The sequence below is a fragment of the Equus quagga genome, chromosome 6, assembly GCF_021613505.1.
Source record: "Equus quagga isolate Etosha38 chromosome 6, UCLA_HA_Equagga_1.0, whole genome shotgun sequence".
Taxonomy (NCBI): domain Eukaryota; kingdom Metazoa; phylum Chordata; class Mammalia; order Perissodactyla; family Equidae; genus Equus; species Equus quagga.
The window spans coordinates 77780491-77795961 of record NC_060272.1 but is presented as its reverse complement, the minus strand read 5'-3'; the positions used below and the strand labels follow the sequence as shown (position 1 = coordinate 77795961).

Here is a 15471-nt window from a genome sequence, read left to right as displayed (position 1 = left end):
TTTCTGAACATTCACAGGACTGGCTTTGTTAGGAAAGAAGAAAGTGCCATAATTCTGCCATAAGCTGGCAGTAGTGCAGCCGTGGGGGTCCTGGAGAACCTTTATTATTCAGATGCTCGTGGCTCGTTGAATAAAGTGGATGACTAAGTGTACTTATCGTAGTAAGAGAGATTATTAGCAGTGGGAGACACATTTGACCTTGCTGAAAGAGCTGCCTTTGTTTCTAGGAAGGCCGGCGCTGGGTCATTATGAGACCAGCTCTTCGTTTTATTCCAGCCACCTTCCCTTTTTCACGCTCGCCGTGTCTGAATAGCTTTCTATTGCCTGTTAATCCCGGCAGGAATGTGGCTTTGGCTACGGGGAGGATGCCCAGTGCATGACGTGCAGGCCGCACAGGTTCAAGGAGGACTGGGGCTTTCAGAAATGCAAGCCGTGCCTGGACTGTGCAGTGGTGAACCGCTTCCAGAAAGCAAATTGTTCCGTCACCAGCGATGCTGTCTGCGGGGACTGCTTGCCAGGGTACGTTGGACGATTTCTTTCCCTCATAATTAGTTAATTATTTTTCAACAGGCGTTTCTCTTGTTCCTTTCCAGACTTGAGTGCATGCTGATATTAACCTGAACCCATTTGTCGAGTGTTCGTGACTTCGTATCTCCATGTTCACCACTAGATTCTTTGTGCCAACTATGTGGTATGCACTGTGACAGGTGCTGGTTATAAATGAAAGGATTAGTGTTGCGAAAATCTGAAGAGTTCCTACAAATGGGTAAAAAAGAAAACATGGACAAGTGGACAAAAGAATAAACAGGCAGTTCACAAAAGAGGACACACAAATGGCCTGTGATCATATGAAGATGTTCATCCTCATTACTGATCAGAGAAATAGAAATCACAGCCATTCAGTCATTTCAGCAGATATTTGTCGAGCAACTATAAGGCACCTCTTAGGGAAAGAGGCAAAAATCCTATCCATGTGGAGCTTATATCCTAATAAGATGTTTAGAAATATCTACACAGTAAGTATTAAAGAAGTAAATTATGCAGAAAGTTAGAAGATGATCATTGCTGTGGAAAAAAAAAACTAGAGGAGCTAAGGGGGATTGGGCATGCCCCCAAGTTGGGTTGGCAAGTTGCAGTATTAAAGTGAGTAATCGGGGTACGCATTATTGGACAGGTGGCAGTGGAGCAAAGCCTTGAAGGAGATGAGACAATTAGCCAAGTAAATATGTGGGGGAAGAGCAATGTAGACACAAGGTACCGCTAGAAACAGGTCCTGAGGTGGGCGTTCACGTGGGTTTTATTTTGTTTTTTATTTTTTTATTGAGGTTATGATAGTTTACAACCTTATGAAATTTCAGTTGTACATTATTGTTGGCCAGTCGTGTTGTAGGTGCACCCCTTCACCCTTTGTGCCCACCCCCAACACCGCTTTCCCCTGGTAACCACTAATCTGTTCTCTTTGTCCACATGTTTAACTTCCACATATGAGTGAAGTCGTACAGAGATTGTCTTTCTCTATCTGGTTTATTTCTCTTATCATAACACCCTCAAGGTCCATCCATGTTGTTATGAATGGGACGATTTTATCCTCTTTTATGGCTGAGTAGAATTCCATTATATATATACCACATCTTCTTTATCCAGTCATTGGTTCATGGGCACTTAGGTTGTTCCACGTCTTGGCTATTGTGAATAATGCTGCAATGAACATAGGGGTACATGAGTCTCTTTGAATTGCTAATTTCAAGTTCTTTGGATAGATACCCAGAAGTGGGATGGCTGGGTCATATGGTATTTCTATTTTTAATTTTTTGAGAAATCTCCACACTGTTTTCCATAGTGGCTGCACCAGTTTGCATTCCTACCAGCAGTGTATGAGGGTTCCTTTTTCTCCACACCCCCTCCAACGTTTGTTATTTTTTATCTTGGTTATTTTAGCCATTCTAACAGGTGTAAGGTGATATCTTAGTGTAGTTTTGATTTGCAGTTCCCTGATGATCAGTGATCAGGAGCATCTTTTCATGTGTGTGTTGGCCATCTGTATATCTTCTTTGGAGAAATGTCTCTTCATAACCCCTGCCCATTTTTTGATTGGGTTGTTTGATTTTTTGTTGTTGAGTTGTGTGAGGTCTTTATATATTATGGAGATTAACACTTTGTCAGATATATGATTTGCAAATATTTTTTCCCAGTTGGTGAGTTGTGTTTTTGTTTCAATCCTGTTTTCCCTTGCCTTGTAGAAGCTCTTTAATCTGATGAAGTCCCATTTGTTTATTCTTTCTGTTGTTTCCCTTATCTGAAAAGACATGGTGTCTGAAAAGATCCTTTTAAGACTGATGTCAAAGAGTGTATTGCCTATATTTTCCTCTGGAAGTCTTATGATTTCAGGTCTTACCTTTAAGCCTTTGATCCATTTTGAGTTTATTTTTGTGAAGGGCGTAAAAGAACGGTCTGTTTTAATTCTTTTGCTTGTGGTTGTCCAGTTTTCCCAGCACCATTTGTTGAAAAGACTTTCCTTTCTCCATTGTATGTTCTCAGCTCCTTTGTCGAAGATTGGCTGTCCATAGATGTGTGGTTTTATTTCTGGGCTTTCAGTTTGTTCCATTGATCTGTTTGCCTGTTTTTGTACCAGTACCATGCTGGTTTGTTTTTTTCTTCTTTTTTTTTTTTTCTGGAGGAAGATTAGCCCTGAGCTAACATCTGCTGCCAATCCTCCTCTTTTTGCTAAGGAAGACTGGCCCTGAGCTAACATCTGTGCCCATCTTCCTCTACTTTATATGTGGGACGCCTACCACAGCATGGCTTGCCAAGTGTTTCCATGTCAGCACCTGGGATCCCTGCCAGCAAACCCTGGGCCATTGAAGCGGAACGTGTGCACTTAACCACTGTGCCACCGGGCCGGCCCCACCATGCTGTTTTGATTACAATAGCTTGGTAGTATATTTTGAAGTCAGGGATTGTGATGCCTCCATCTTTGTTCTTTTTTCTCAGGATTGCTTTAGCAATTCGGGGTCTTTTGTTGCCCCATATGAATTTTGGGATTCTTTGTTCTATTTCGGTGAAGAATGTCATTACAATTCTGATTGGTATTGCATTGAATCTGTAGATCGCTTTAGGTAATATGGACATTTTAACTATGTTTATTCTTCCAATCCATGTGCATGGAATGTCTTTCCATCTCATTATGTCATCATCACTTTCTTTCAGGAAAGTCTTGTAATTTTCATTGTATAGATCTTTTACTTCCTTGGTTAAATTTATTCCAAGATATTTTAATCTTTTTGTTGGGATTGTGAATGCGATTGTGTTCTTGAGTTCTCTTTCTGTTAGTTTGTTATTAGAGTGTAGAAATGCTACTGATTTATGTAAGTTGATTTTGTACCCTGCAACTTTGCTGTAATTGCTGACTACTTGTAATAGCTTTCCAATGGATTTTTTAGGGTTATCTATATATAGGATCATGTTGTCTGCAAATAGTGAGAATTTCACTTCTTCATTACCTATTTGGATTCCTTTTATTTCTTTTTCCTGCCAAATTGCTCTGGCCAAAACCTCCAGTACTATGCTGAATAAGAGTGGTGAGGGTGGGCAGCCTTGTCTTGTTCCTGTTCTCAGAGAGATAGCTTTCAGTTTTTCCCCGTTGAGTATGATGTTGGCTGTGGGTTTGTCATATATGGCCTTTATTATGTTGAAGTACTTTCCTTCTTTACCCATTTAATTGAGAGTTTTTATCATGAATCAATGTTGGATCTTGTTGAATGCTTTCTCTGCATCTGTTGAGATCATCATGTGGTTTTTATTCCTCGTTTTGTTAAATGGTGTATCATGTTGATTGACTTGCAGATGTTGAACCATCCCTGTGTCCCTGGTATAAATCCCACTTCATCATGGTGTATGATCTTTTTAATGTATTGCTGTATTCGGTTTGCTAATATTTTGTTGAGGATTTTTGCCTTTATGTTCATCAGCGATATTGGCCTGTAATTTTCCTTCTTTGCATTGTCCTTGTCTGGTTTGGGGATCAGCATGATGTTGGTCTCATAGAATGTGTTAGGAAGTGCTCCATCTTCCTCAATTTTCTGGAATAGTTTGAGAAGGATAAGTATTAAATCTTCTCTGAATGTTTGGTAGAATTCTCCAGGGAAGCCGTCTGGTCCGTGACTTTTATTTTGGGGAGATTTTTCATTACTGTCTCAATCTCTTTACTTGTGATTGGTCTATTCAGATTCTCTATTTCTTCTTGATTCAGTTTTGGGAGGTTGTAAGAGTCTAAAAATTTACCCACTTCTTCTAGGTTATCCAATTTGTTGGCACATAGCTTCTCACAGTATTCTCTTATAATCTTTTGTATTTCTGTGGTATCCATTGTAGTTTCTCCTCTTTCATTTCTGATTTTATTTATTTGAGTCTTCTCTCTTTTTTTCTTAGTGAGCCTGGCTAAGGGTTTGTCAATTTTGTGTATTTTCTTGAAGAAGCAGCTCTTTGTTTCGTTGATCCTTTCTACTGTCTTTTTTGTTTTGATTTCATTTATTTCTGCTCTAATTTTTGTTATTTCCCTCCTTCTACTGATTTTGGGCTTTGTTTCTTCTTCTTTTTCTAGTTCTGTTAGGTGTAGTTTAAGATTGCTTCTTTGAGATTTTTCTTTATTAAGGTGAGCCTGTACTGCAATGAATTTCTGTCTTAGGACAGCTTTTGCTGCATCCCAAATAAGTTGGTATGGTGTTTTCATTTTCATTTTCTCCAGCTAATATTTGATTTCTCCTTTGATTTCTTCACTGATTCATTGGTCGTTCAGTAGCATGTTGTTTAATCTCCACATCTTTGCTCCTTCCAAGCTTTTTTCTTGTAATTGATTTCTATTTTCATAACATATGGTCAAAAAACATGGTTGATATTATTTCATTCCTCTTAAATTTGTTGAGTCTTGCTTTGTTTCACAATATATGGTCTGTCCTTGGGAATGTTCCATGTGCACTTGAGAAGAATGTGTATTCTGCTGTTTTTGGATGGAGTGTTCTATATATGTCTATTAAGTCCATCTGGTCTAGTTTTTCATTTAATTCTACAATTTCCTTGTTGACTTTCTGTCTGGAAGATCTGTCCATTGTGTTAGTGGAGTGTTGAGGTCCCCTGCTATTATTGTATTGTTGTTGATATCTCCTTTTAGTTTTGTTAATAGTTGCTTCACATACTTTGGTGCTCCTCTGTTGGGTGCGTATATATTTATAAGTGTTATGTCTTCTTGGTGGTGTGTCCCCTTTTATCATTTAAACTGCCTCTCTTTTTTTCTCTTTACCCGTCTTGTCTTGAAGTCTACTTTATCTGATATAAATATGGCAACACCTGCTTTCTTATGTTTGCTGTTAACTTGGAGTTTCATCTTCCATCACTTCTCTCTTGGTCTGTGTTTGTCTTTGGGGCTGAGGTGTATTTCCTGGAGGCAGCATATTGTTGGGTCTTGTTTTTTAATCCATTCTGCCACTCTGTGTCTTTTGATTGGAGAATTCAATCCATTTACATTTAGAGTGATTATTGAAATGTGGGAGCCTAAGGCTGCCATTTTATTGCTCATTTTCCAGTTCTTCCTTTGTTTCTTGTCCCATGTATTTTGGACTGCCAATTCAGTTAGGTAGTTTTCTATGTTTGTTTTCTTAATTTTCCTCTTATTTCTAATTTGTGTCTCTGTCCTAATTATTTGTTTAGTGGTTACGATGTGATTTGCATAAAATATCTCACAGATGAGATAGTCCATTTTCTGATAGCCTCTTATTTCCTTAGACTAAGCTGGTTCCATCCCTTTCCTCTTCACATTCTACGTTGTTATTGTCACATCATTTTTCTTCTTGTGTTGTGAGTTTGTGGTTAAAATGACAAGATTATATTTATTCTTGGTGTTTCCCTTCCCTTTATCTTTAATGTTATACTTAAGCATTTGCTAACCTGTTCTGATGGAGAGCTGCAATTTTCTGATTTTGTCTTTCTACTTATCTCCTTGCTCAGGGTTTTGTCACCCCTTTCCTTTCTTTTCTTTTTTTCTTCAGGTATGAGGGCCTTCCTGAAGATTTCTTGTAGGGGGGCCTTGTGACAATGAACTCCCTTAACTTTTGTTTATCTGGGAAAGTTTTTATTTCTCCATCATATTTGAAGGATATTTTCACTGGGTAGAGTATTCTTGGCTGAAAGTTTTTGTCTTTCAGAATTTTGAATATATCATTCCACTCTCTCCTAGCCTATAAGGTTTCTGCTGAGAACCCTGCTGATAGCCTGATAGCGGCTCCTTTGTAGGTTGTTTTCTTCTGCCTTGCTGCCCTTCATATTTTCTCTTTGTCGTTGACTTTTGCCAGCTTTACCACTATGTGCCTTGGGGTTGGTCTTTTTACATTGATTAAGTTTGGAGATCTATTGGCTTCTATCACATGGATTTCCAGCTCCCTCCCCAGGTTTGGGAAGTTCTTGGCTTTTAATTCTTTGAACAAGCTTTCTGCTCCATTCTCCTTCTCTTCTCCCTCTGGCATACCTATAATCTGTGTATTGCGTTTCCTAATTGTGTTGGATATTTCTTGGAGAGTTTCTTCATTTGTTTTTAGTCTTAGTTCTCTCTCCTCCTATATCTGAAGCATTTCTATATTCCTATCCTCCAGACTGCTAATTCTGTCCTCCATATTATTAGCCCTACTGTTCAGGGAGTCCAGGTTTTTCTTAATCTCCTCCATTGTGTTTTTCATCCCCAACATTTCTCATTGGTTCTTTACAGTATCGGGGCTTTTGTGATGTAGCCCTGAACTCATTGAATTGTCTACCTGTATTCTCTTTTAATTCACTAGTGTTTTAATGAGAGCTATTTTGAATTCTGTGTCATTTAGATTATAGATTTCTCTGTCTTTGTGGTTATTTTCTGGGTACTTGTCATTTTCCTTCTGTTCTGGAGATTTATTATATTTTTATACTGCTTGATGGCGTGTATTTGTGCCTCTGCATAGAGATAGAGTTTGGTTACTGCTTCCACTTGCTGCCACTGTGGGGAGGGGTTCAGAGCTGTGTAATCTGCGCTTACCAGGATCGCTGACAGCTGTTCCTGACTGAGCCTGGGCCACTCCCTGGGATCACAGTGGCCCTGTGGGGTCTCCCGTAAACTGTGGGAACAATCACATGGAGGTTTCGGGTTGCTGCTGCCTGCTCCCACAGACCTGCCTAGATGTGCTCCCTCCTTATGGTCTGCAGTAGTGTTATGGGCTTTCGCGGCAGCTGGGAGCTTGTTCACCCAGACTTGCAGCTGTGCCGCTGTCTGGTCCCGCTGGATCTCACTTGCCCCCTCTGGGCTGCAGCAGAGCTATGGGCATCTAATGCAGCCAGCAGTTAGCTCGCCCTGCCATGCCGCATCTGTTCCTGGGTCGCCTAGCCTGTGTGCTTGGTGGGCGGGGGCTTTGCACCTGGTATTTTTAAGAAACTGCAATGAGGCCAGAGTAGCTGCAGGAGAAGGGGAGAGTAGAGTGGAAAGAGAGGCAGTGAGAGGGTGGAAGGCAGGGGCAGGTGTGCATGGTGAAAACCTGAAATGTGCACACTGAAAATGAACTGAGGCTGTGGAAAGAAGGGGACCATGCCTAGGCCAGGCAGAGAGACCATACCCAGGAGGAGGGATTCTAAAGATGTAAGTGCTTCTAGGTAACCATTGGACAGATTCCCCAGATGAAACAGGCAGTTGGGGGTCAGAGTCTATATGAAGAGTGTAGTCAGGGAGGCGTGGGTGGTGATCTGTCAGGAGTGAAGAGGCCTTACAACAGGAGGTAAGAAGGAGAAGAGGCAGAGCAGAAGGTCAGGATGATTTAATGAGTGTAGAGGGGAGCCAGTGTTACCAACCAGAGTCAGAAGAGAGAATTCAGATTTCCTGGAGCTTGGAAACCAGGTTGCATTGCAGAGGCATGACAACCAAACAACAGCATTACTGGAGCAGCCAACATTTAGTATTTATAATGTGCTGGGCACTTGGCTAAGCACTTGCCATGAATTATTTTCTGTAATGTGCACAGTGTCTTAGAAATGAAGAAAGTGATCCTAATAAAGGTTTAAGCTTCCTCAGGCAAGATTGCTTAGCCAGTCTGAGGGGAAGCTTGGAGCCACATCAAGGAATCTAATGCCAGAACTCACGCTCTGAGTCACTGCAGGCAGGACTCTAACTGGGCCTGGCCAGAATATGCCCACAAGAGCAGGGTGGTTTTGACCAAATGGCACAGGCTAGTTCTGGGGCTTTTATTGAGGCTGGATGGGGAGGTAAAGCTCTGCACCTGGAGGACAGAAAGAGGGTGGGAAACAGCATTGTGACTATATCAAGTATGTCCTTATGCAACGACTCAGCCCTTGAAGAGGTGCAAAAGTAGGGGTCTAACATCGCAAGCACAAGCAACCAAAAAAAAAATAGCTGTGTTGAACTTCGTCAAAAGTAAAGTGTGCTTCCAAGGATGCCATCAAGAAAGTGAAACGACAACTCACAGAGTTAGAGAAACTATTTGTAAATCATATGTGTGATAAGGGACTCTCTTATCTAGAGTATATAAAGAACTGTTACAACTCAGTAATAAAAAGACAACCCAGTGAAAATGTGGGCAAAGGATTTTAATAGACATTTCTCCAAAAAAGATATACAAATGGCCAAGAAGCTTGTGAAAAGAAGTCAACGTCATTAGCTGCCAGGGAAATGAAAATGAGAAACACATACCTCACACCTAGTAGGATGGCTATAACCAAAAAGACGATAACAACCGTTGGTGAGGGTGTGCAGAAATTGGAACCCTCATGCACTGTTGATGGGAATGTGATAGGGTGCAGCCACTTTGGAAGACAGTCTGGCAGTTTCTCAAAAAGTTAAACATAGAGTTATCATGTGACCCAGCAATTCTGCTCTGAGGTATATACCCAAGGGAATTGAGAACACTTTCACACAAAAACTTATACACAAATGTCCATAGCAGCATTATTCATAATGGTCAAAAAGCAGAAACAACCCAAATGTCTATCACCTGGTGAATGGATAAACAAAATGAAGTATACACAAATAATGGAATATTATTTAGCAATAAAAAAGAATGAAATACTAAGGCATGCTATGATATGGATGAACCTAGAAAATATTATGCTAAGTGAAAGAAGCTAGTCACAACAGACCACGTATTGTATGATTCCATTTGTATGACATGTCCAGATTAGGCAAATCTATACAGAAAGTAAATCAGTGGCTGTCTAGGGCTGGTGGATTATAGTCCATTATTTTTTTTTAAAATAGATTTATTGAGATATAATTCACATACCGTACAATCTACTCATTTAAAGTATGTAATTAAATGATTTTTAGTATATTCACAGAGTTGTGTAACCATCAGCACAATCAATTTTAGAACATTTTCATCACACCAAAAAAGAAAGCCTGTACCCTCTACTAAAAGCAGGTCTGTGCATGTCTGCCCTCTTCGTCTCGGGGGGCAGGGAGAAGAGGAGGTTCACAAGAGGTGCGGGGGCTGAGATGCTGCCCAGAGAGAGTGGGGAAAAGCTCAGGATCCAGGGGCTTGGTTTTTGTAAAGAGGGAACCTGGGCGCTGTGCTGCTGGAGGGTGAGAGAGGGTACAGTCTTGCCAGGAGCTCCACCCAACGTGCTTCCTTGTGCTTAACCTCCCTTCTTGTCATCTGAGCCCACTGCTTTAGTTTCTGCGATGTTTGCTCATTCTTTAAATAAATGCCTAGATGTGGGAAAGTTAGAAATGAGTAGACATTTGAATTATGTTTCATAGTTTATTTATATGATTAGTTTAAAATTACATCCTTTCTAAGCCAATGTGAACATAAGAGGCAGGCAATAATTGTGTAGTGACTTTTACCCAGGTCTTCCAGAGTGTTTTAAAGGTGCTCATCCAGCTTGACTGTGTTTATGTGAAGAAAGCAAATAGTTGAAACCCATTTTACAGACAGGAGAATTGAGGCAGAAAGAAAATAAGCAAATTTGCATATTGCTTCTGGAAAAATGATGCCGAAGTCAGACATAAGATGGGCGTTTTTCTTTCTGGTGCCACTCCTGCCTTCTGCAGCCTCAACCTCACTTGAGTGAGGATCTTCTGCTGCCCACATGCTCAGCCCCAGCAGAACACCAGCTGCTTTTTTCCAGTGGCAGATAAGTGTAGAAAGAGTCTGCCGTCTGTGCCCACAATTTGAGCAATTAGAGGGAGCCGGTGCCCTTGTCCCCAGATATGTTCAATGACTTTAGGCCAATCACTTAGTCTTTCTGACACCCATTCTTCTCACCTATAAGAATATCATCTAATAATAATACCAACCTGCAGAATTCTCAGAAGGATTAAGAATATAATGCTTCTCAAGTGCCTAGCAAAGTGCCCAGTCCATAGTAAGTACTAAATAAATATTTGACGATGTTGCCAAGCAATATTGCTGGGGGCCAGTGGAAGCTTTGCCCGGCTGCTGTTTTCAGAGTGTGGCCAAGGGGTCACTGGCCTCCTCCGTGGCCTCTTGTCCTGTCTCTGCTGAGGAGGCTTGGGCCCAGCCCTGGGAGAACAGCCTGGGCCCTGCCGGGTCTCTGCTGCTTCCACTCATCGTGATGGCTAAGTTATTGAGTGCTCACCATGTGCTGAGCGAGCCATGCAGATTAGTTGATTTAATCATCAGAACCAATCTATAAAGTCCAGATTAATATCATCCCCTCTTTATAAGGAGGAAATTGAGCCTTGGAGTGGATAAATGACTTGCCCAAGGTCACCCAGCTGGTAGGTGCACTGCTGAGCCGCTGTACTGAAGCCCACGGCTGATTTCACAGGGAGGCCTCACCCGGAGCTTCCGTGATTGACTATAATGGCTGCCTCTGCCCATTCTGCGCCCCTCTCCACCCTCACAGCGTGTCAGCCCCCTTGCATCTGAAAGCTGCTTGCGTTGCCCTGGTCCGTTTTCTCATCTCGGCTCTCAGTTCCCCTTGCCTAGGGCAAACATGAGCTCTCCTAACGCCACGCCGTTTGTGAGGGCTGGACTTGTACTCTAAGGGTTCGTCTTCTCATTAGCATTTGTTTAGATTCAGTAAGGGGCCATTGCTGTGGCTTGAGGAGAGACATGAACAGTGGGCTGACCAAGCAACCCAAGTCAGGCACTAACAGGAGTAGAGCAGAGAACACAGTTGTCAGTGGTTTCCAGCATATGCACGGAAGAAAATTTGACCTTGACTTGATACTGACACACAGGACATGGTGGTAACTGCACTCAACCCTGTGTTAAGTGAGATCGTTATATAACCAGAGCTGGACTATGGTGTGTCATCTCCTTGCAGAAATGCATTCATTGATTGAAGAGTTAATGGTCCCCAACCTGGCTTTCTTAAAATAGTAGTTTTCAAACACAGTGTTCATTAGGCTAACTAGTGTTATTTGGATTCACTTGAATTAAAAATTCCTCTTTAAATTCAGTGTTGGGGGAAATTTAGGGTCTGTAAGATGTATTTATGTGCTGCCTCTCATCAAACAGTGATTAAGTAAAATTCAGTGTGTTTTCCTTTTGTCTTTTTGACAAAAGCCCAGAGTAAAATTTAAAGTTCAACTATGGAAACCATTTCACCAGATACCTTTATATGTCTCTGTTCTCTTTTATTTAATTTGTAAAATTTGTGTCCTGTCTCACTTGTTCAGGAAGTAAAGTTGCATATGTTCTATGTCCCAAAAACCAGGCCACTCTCAACAAAATAAAGAGAAAGGATAATTTTTAAAGATTTATGAACTTCTTTATCCACTTAAAGTTACATCTTAAAACTCTAATTTCTGCATCTTCATTTTCAAATTGGATAATTTTGACCAGAGCTTTCTAAAAATTAAAAATAAAATGTTTTTGATCATTAGTACATAATTGGTAATTTAGTAATTATTCTGTGCCTTATGATTCTGACCTTAAATGTCACTTTGTACTAACTGGAGAAAGTGAGAGTCAGTTGATGGTTTTGAAAATTTTGTAGCAGTTAGAAAAATCTTGGATTCTTCCATCAAGCCATTGCAATAGAGCAGCTGGCCACCCAGGTTCTGCATGCTTTCGAGTAGTCTCTGTACCGCGGCTATGGCTGCTGTCAGTCATGCCGGGTGTCACCTCTCCTTGTGAGCAGTGGTTATGTGGAGCCCCCTGAACTGATGCTCCCACGCAGCCTCCTTGTAGTTGCTATTCTAGTTATTTCTGGTTAGATTTCATGGTCATCCAGAACAGATGTGATTGACTCACCTTCTAGCCTCACTTGTGTGAAGGCCCTCAAACTCGTATTTTAATAAATAATATTTTTAACAAATATGTTTTGTTCAGGTGTCAGGGAAAGCTCCGACCTCAAAACTGTTTTGTCACAAGTAGAATTCCTTATTTTAAAAATGTTAAATAACATCTGCATTTGGTTCCCAATACTTTGCAGTTCCTTAATTTTTAAAAATATTTTAAAGTGTGTATTTCTATGTCAATATTTGCTGTTGAAAATGTTGGATATTACAATTTTTGTTTCACTTTTTGTTTCGCTTATTTACATAGAATGAGTTTTTATTTATAAAAACTATTTTAGACTGTCAGTACTTAATCAACTTATAATTTGGCAAGTTTTCTAGCTGAGAGGAAGAGTATTAGTCTGCATATAACAATGTTTAGCCAGAAATACATCTTAAATAAGAAAGCTCCCTTATAGTGTCCTATGATATTTACCTTATTTTTAAATTTTTATGCATTTTTAAATTGTAAAAAATATATAACATAAAGTTTGCCATCTTAATCATTTTTAAGAGTACATTTCAGTAGTGTTAAGTATGTTCACATTGTTGTGAACAGATCTCCAGAACTTTTCCATCTTCGCAAACTGAAACTCTGGACCCATGAAACAAGAACCCCCCGTTCCCCTCCCCCGCAGCCCCTGGCAGCCACCATTCTCCTCCCTGTCTGTATGAATCTGACTGCTCTGGATACCTCATATGAGTGGAATCAGACAGTATTTGTCCTTTTTTGACTGGCTTGTTTCACTTAACATAATGTCCTCAAGATTCATCCATGTTGTAGCATGTGACAGGAGTTCCTTCCTTTTTAAGGCTGAATACTATTCCATTGTACGGTATATCCCATTTTGTATATCCATTCTTTCTTCCGTGGATGCTTGGGTTGCTCCCACCTCTGGGCTGTGGTGGACCGTGCTGCTGTGAACAGGGGTGTGCACATACCTCTTTGAGTCCCTGCTTTCTTTTGGCTACAACCCAGAAGTGGAATTGCAGGATCATATGGAGCTTCTATTTTTAATTTTTAGAGGAACTTCTAGACCGTTTTCCATAGCAATTGTACCATTTTACATTCCCACCAACAGTGCACAGGAATTTCAGTTTCTCCACATCCTCACCACACTTGTTATTTTCTGTTTTTTTCGTCTGTTTGTTTGTTTTTGTTTTTTATAGTAGCCATCCTAATGGGTGTGAGCTAATACTTCATTGTGGTTTTGATTCATATTTCCCTGATGATTAGTGATATTGACCATCTTTTCATGTGCTTATTGACCATTTGTATATCACCTTTGGAAAAATGTCTGTTCAAGTCCCTTCCCATTTTTTAAACGGGTTTTTTGATTTTTGTTATTGTTGAGTTGTAAGAGTTCTTTATATATTCTGGATATTAACCCCTTATTAGATATATGATTTGCAAATATTTTCTCCTATACTCTAGGTTGCCTTTTCACTCTGTTGATTGTATCCTTTTCTTTTCATCTCAGAAGGAACTATTATTATTATAATTTAAAACTTTCTTGTTGGTGTAACTTTTTTTTTTAAATGAGGAAGATTGGCCCTGAGCTAACATCTGTTGCCAGTCTTCCTCTTTTAGCTTAAGGAAGATTGGCTCTGAGCTTTTTTTAGATATGATGCTATTGCACACTTATTAGACAACAGTATAGTATACACATAACTTTTATATGCCCTGGGAAACCAAAAAAATTTGTGTGACTCGCTTAATTGCGATATTCACTTTGTCTCAGTGGTCTGGAAACCAAACCCACAATATCTCTGAGTTATACCCGTAATTAAAACTAAAAAATATGGGGGCTGGCCCGGTGGCATAGTGGTTGGGGTCATGTAGTTCTCATGCTCTGCTTCAGTGGCCCTAGCACTGCTCATCAAGCCATGCTGTGTCAGGCATCCCACATGTTGAGTAGAGGAATATAAGCACAGATATTAGCTCAGGGCCAATCTTCCTCAGCTGAAAGAGGAGGATTGTTAGCAGAAGTTAGCTCAGGGCTAATCTTCCTCAAAAAAAAAAAAAAAAAAAAATTCTGGAAAAAACAAAACAAAAACAAAAAACTAAAAAGTATGATGCGATTAAAACAAAATTTTAATGTTTAACCTCAAGTTAATCAAGGAAATGCAGGTTGCAATGAAAATATACATACTTTAATTAAAAAATACTTTATTGCTAAAAAATGCAAACTGTCATCTGAGCCTTCAGTGAGGTGTAATGCTTTTGCTGGGGGAGGGTCTTGCCTCGATGTTGATGGCTGCTGACTGATCAGGGTGGTGGTTGCTGAAGCTTGGGGTGGCTGTGGCAATTTCTTGAAGTAAGACAACAATGAAATTTGCCACATCAATTGACTCCTCTGTAGCATTTTTTTTTTAAAGATTTTATTTCCTTTCGTTTTCCCCCCAAAGCCCCCCAGTACATAGTTGTATATTCTTCCTTGTGGGTCCTTCTAGTTGTGGCACGTGGGACGCCGCCTCAGCGTGGTTTGATGAGCAATGCCATGTCCGCGCCCAGGATTCGAACCAATGAAACACTGGGGTGCCTGCAGCAGAGTGCAAGAACTTAACCACTCGGCCACGGGGCCAGCTATCTCTGTTGCGTTTTTATAGCATTTTACCCACAGCAGAACTTCTTTCAAAATTGGAGTCAGTCCTCTCAAACTCTGCCACTGCTTTATTAACTGAGTTTATGTCATATTCTAAATGCTTTGTTGTCATTTCAACAATCTTCACAGCACCTTCACTAGGAGTCGGTTCCATCTCAAGAAACCCCTTTCTTTGCTCATCTAGAAGAAGCAACTCCTCATCTGTTCAAGTTTTATCGTGAGATTGCAGCAGTTCAGCCACATCTTCAGGCTCCACTTCTAATTCTAGTCCTTTTGCTTTTTCCACCACATCTGTGGTTAGTTCCTCCACTGAAATCTTGAACCCCTCAAAGTCATCCACGAGTATTGGAATCAACTTCTTCCATACTCCTATTAATCTTGATGTTTTTTGACTTCTTCCCATGAATCACCAATATTCTTAATAGTATCCTGAATGGTGAATCCTTTCCAGAGGTTTTCAATTTACTTTGCCCAAATCCATCACTATGGCAGCTGTAGCCTATGTGGATGATTCTTTACTTAGTTTTGCTTCTCAGGTGTCTTTAATTGTGTGTGTGTGTGTGTGTGTGTGTGTGTGTGTGTGTGTGTGTGTGT

General features: G+C 40.4%; 1 protein-coding gene across 6 annotated transcripts in view; it reads left to right on the top strand.

Annotated features, from left to right (window-relative positions):
* Nucleotides 1-15471, top strand: part of TNFRSF19 (TNF receptor superfamily member 19) — a 95583-nt gene that overhangs the window by 33337 nt on the left and 46775 nt on the right. For all 6 annotated transcript variants that reach the window (XM_046664532.1, XM_046664527.1, XM_046664530.1 and 3 more), the window contains exon 4: nucleotides 341-519. In XM_046664532.1, the coding sequence (XP_046520488.1) occupies nucleotides 341-519 (179 nt within the window). The remainder of the gene's footprint in view (nucleotides 1-340; nucleotides 520-15471) is intronic.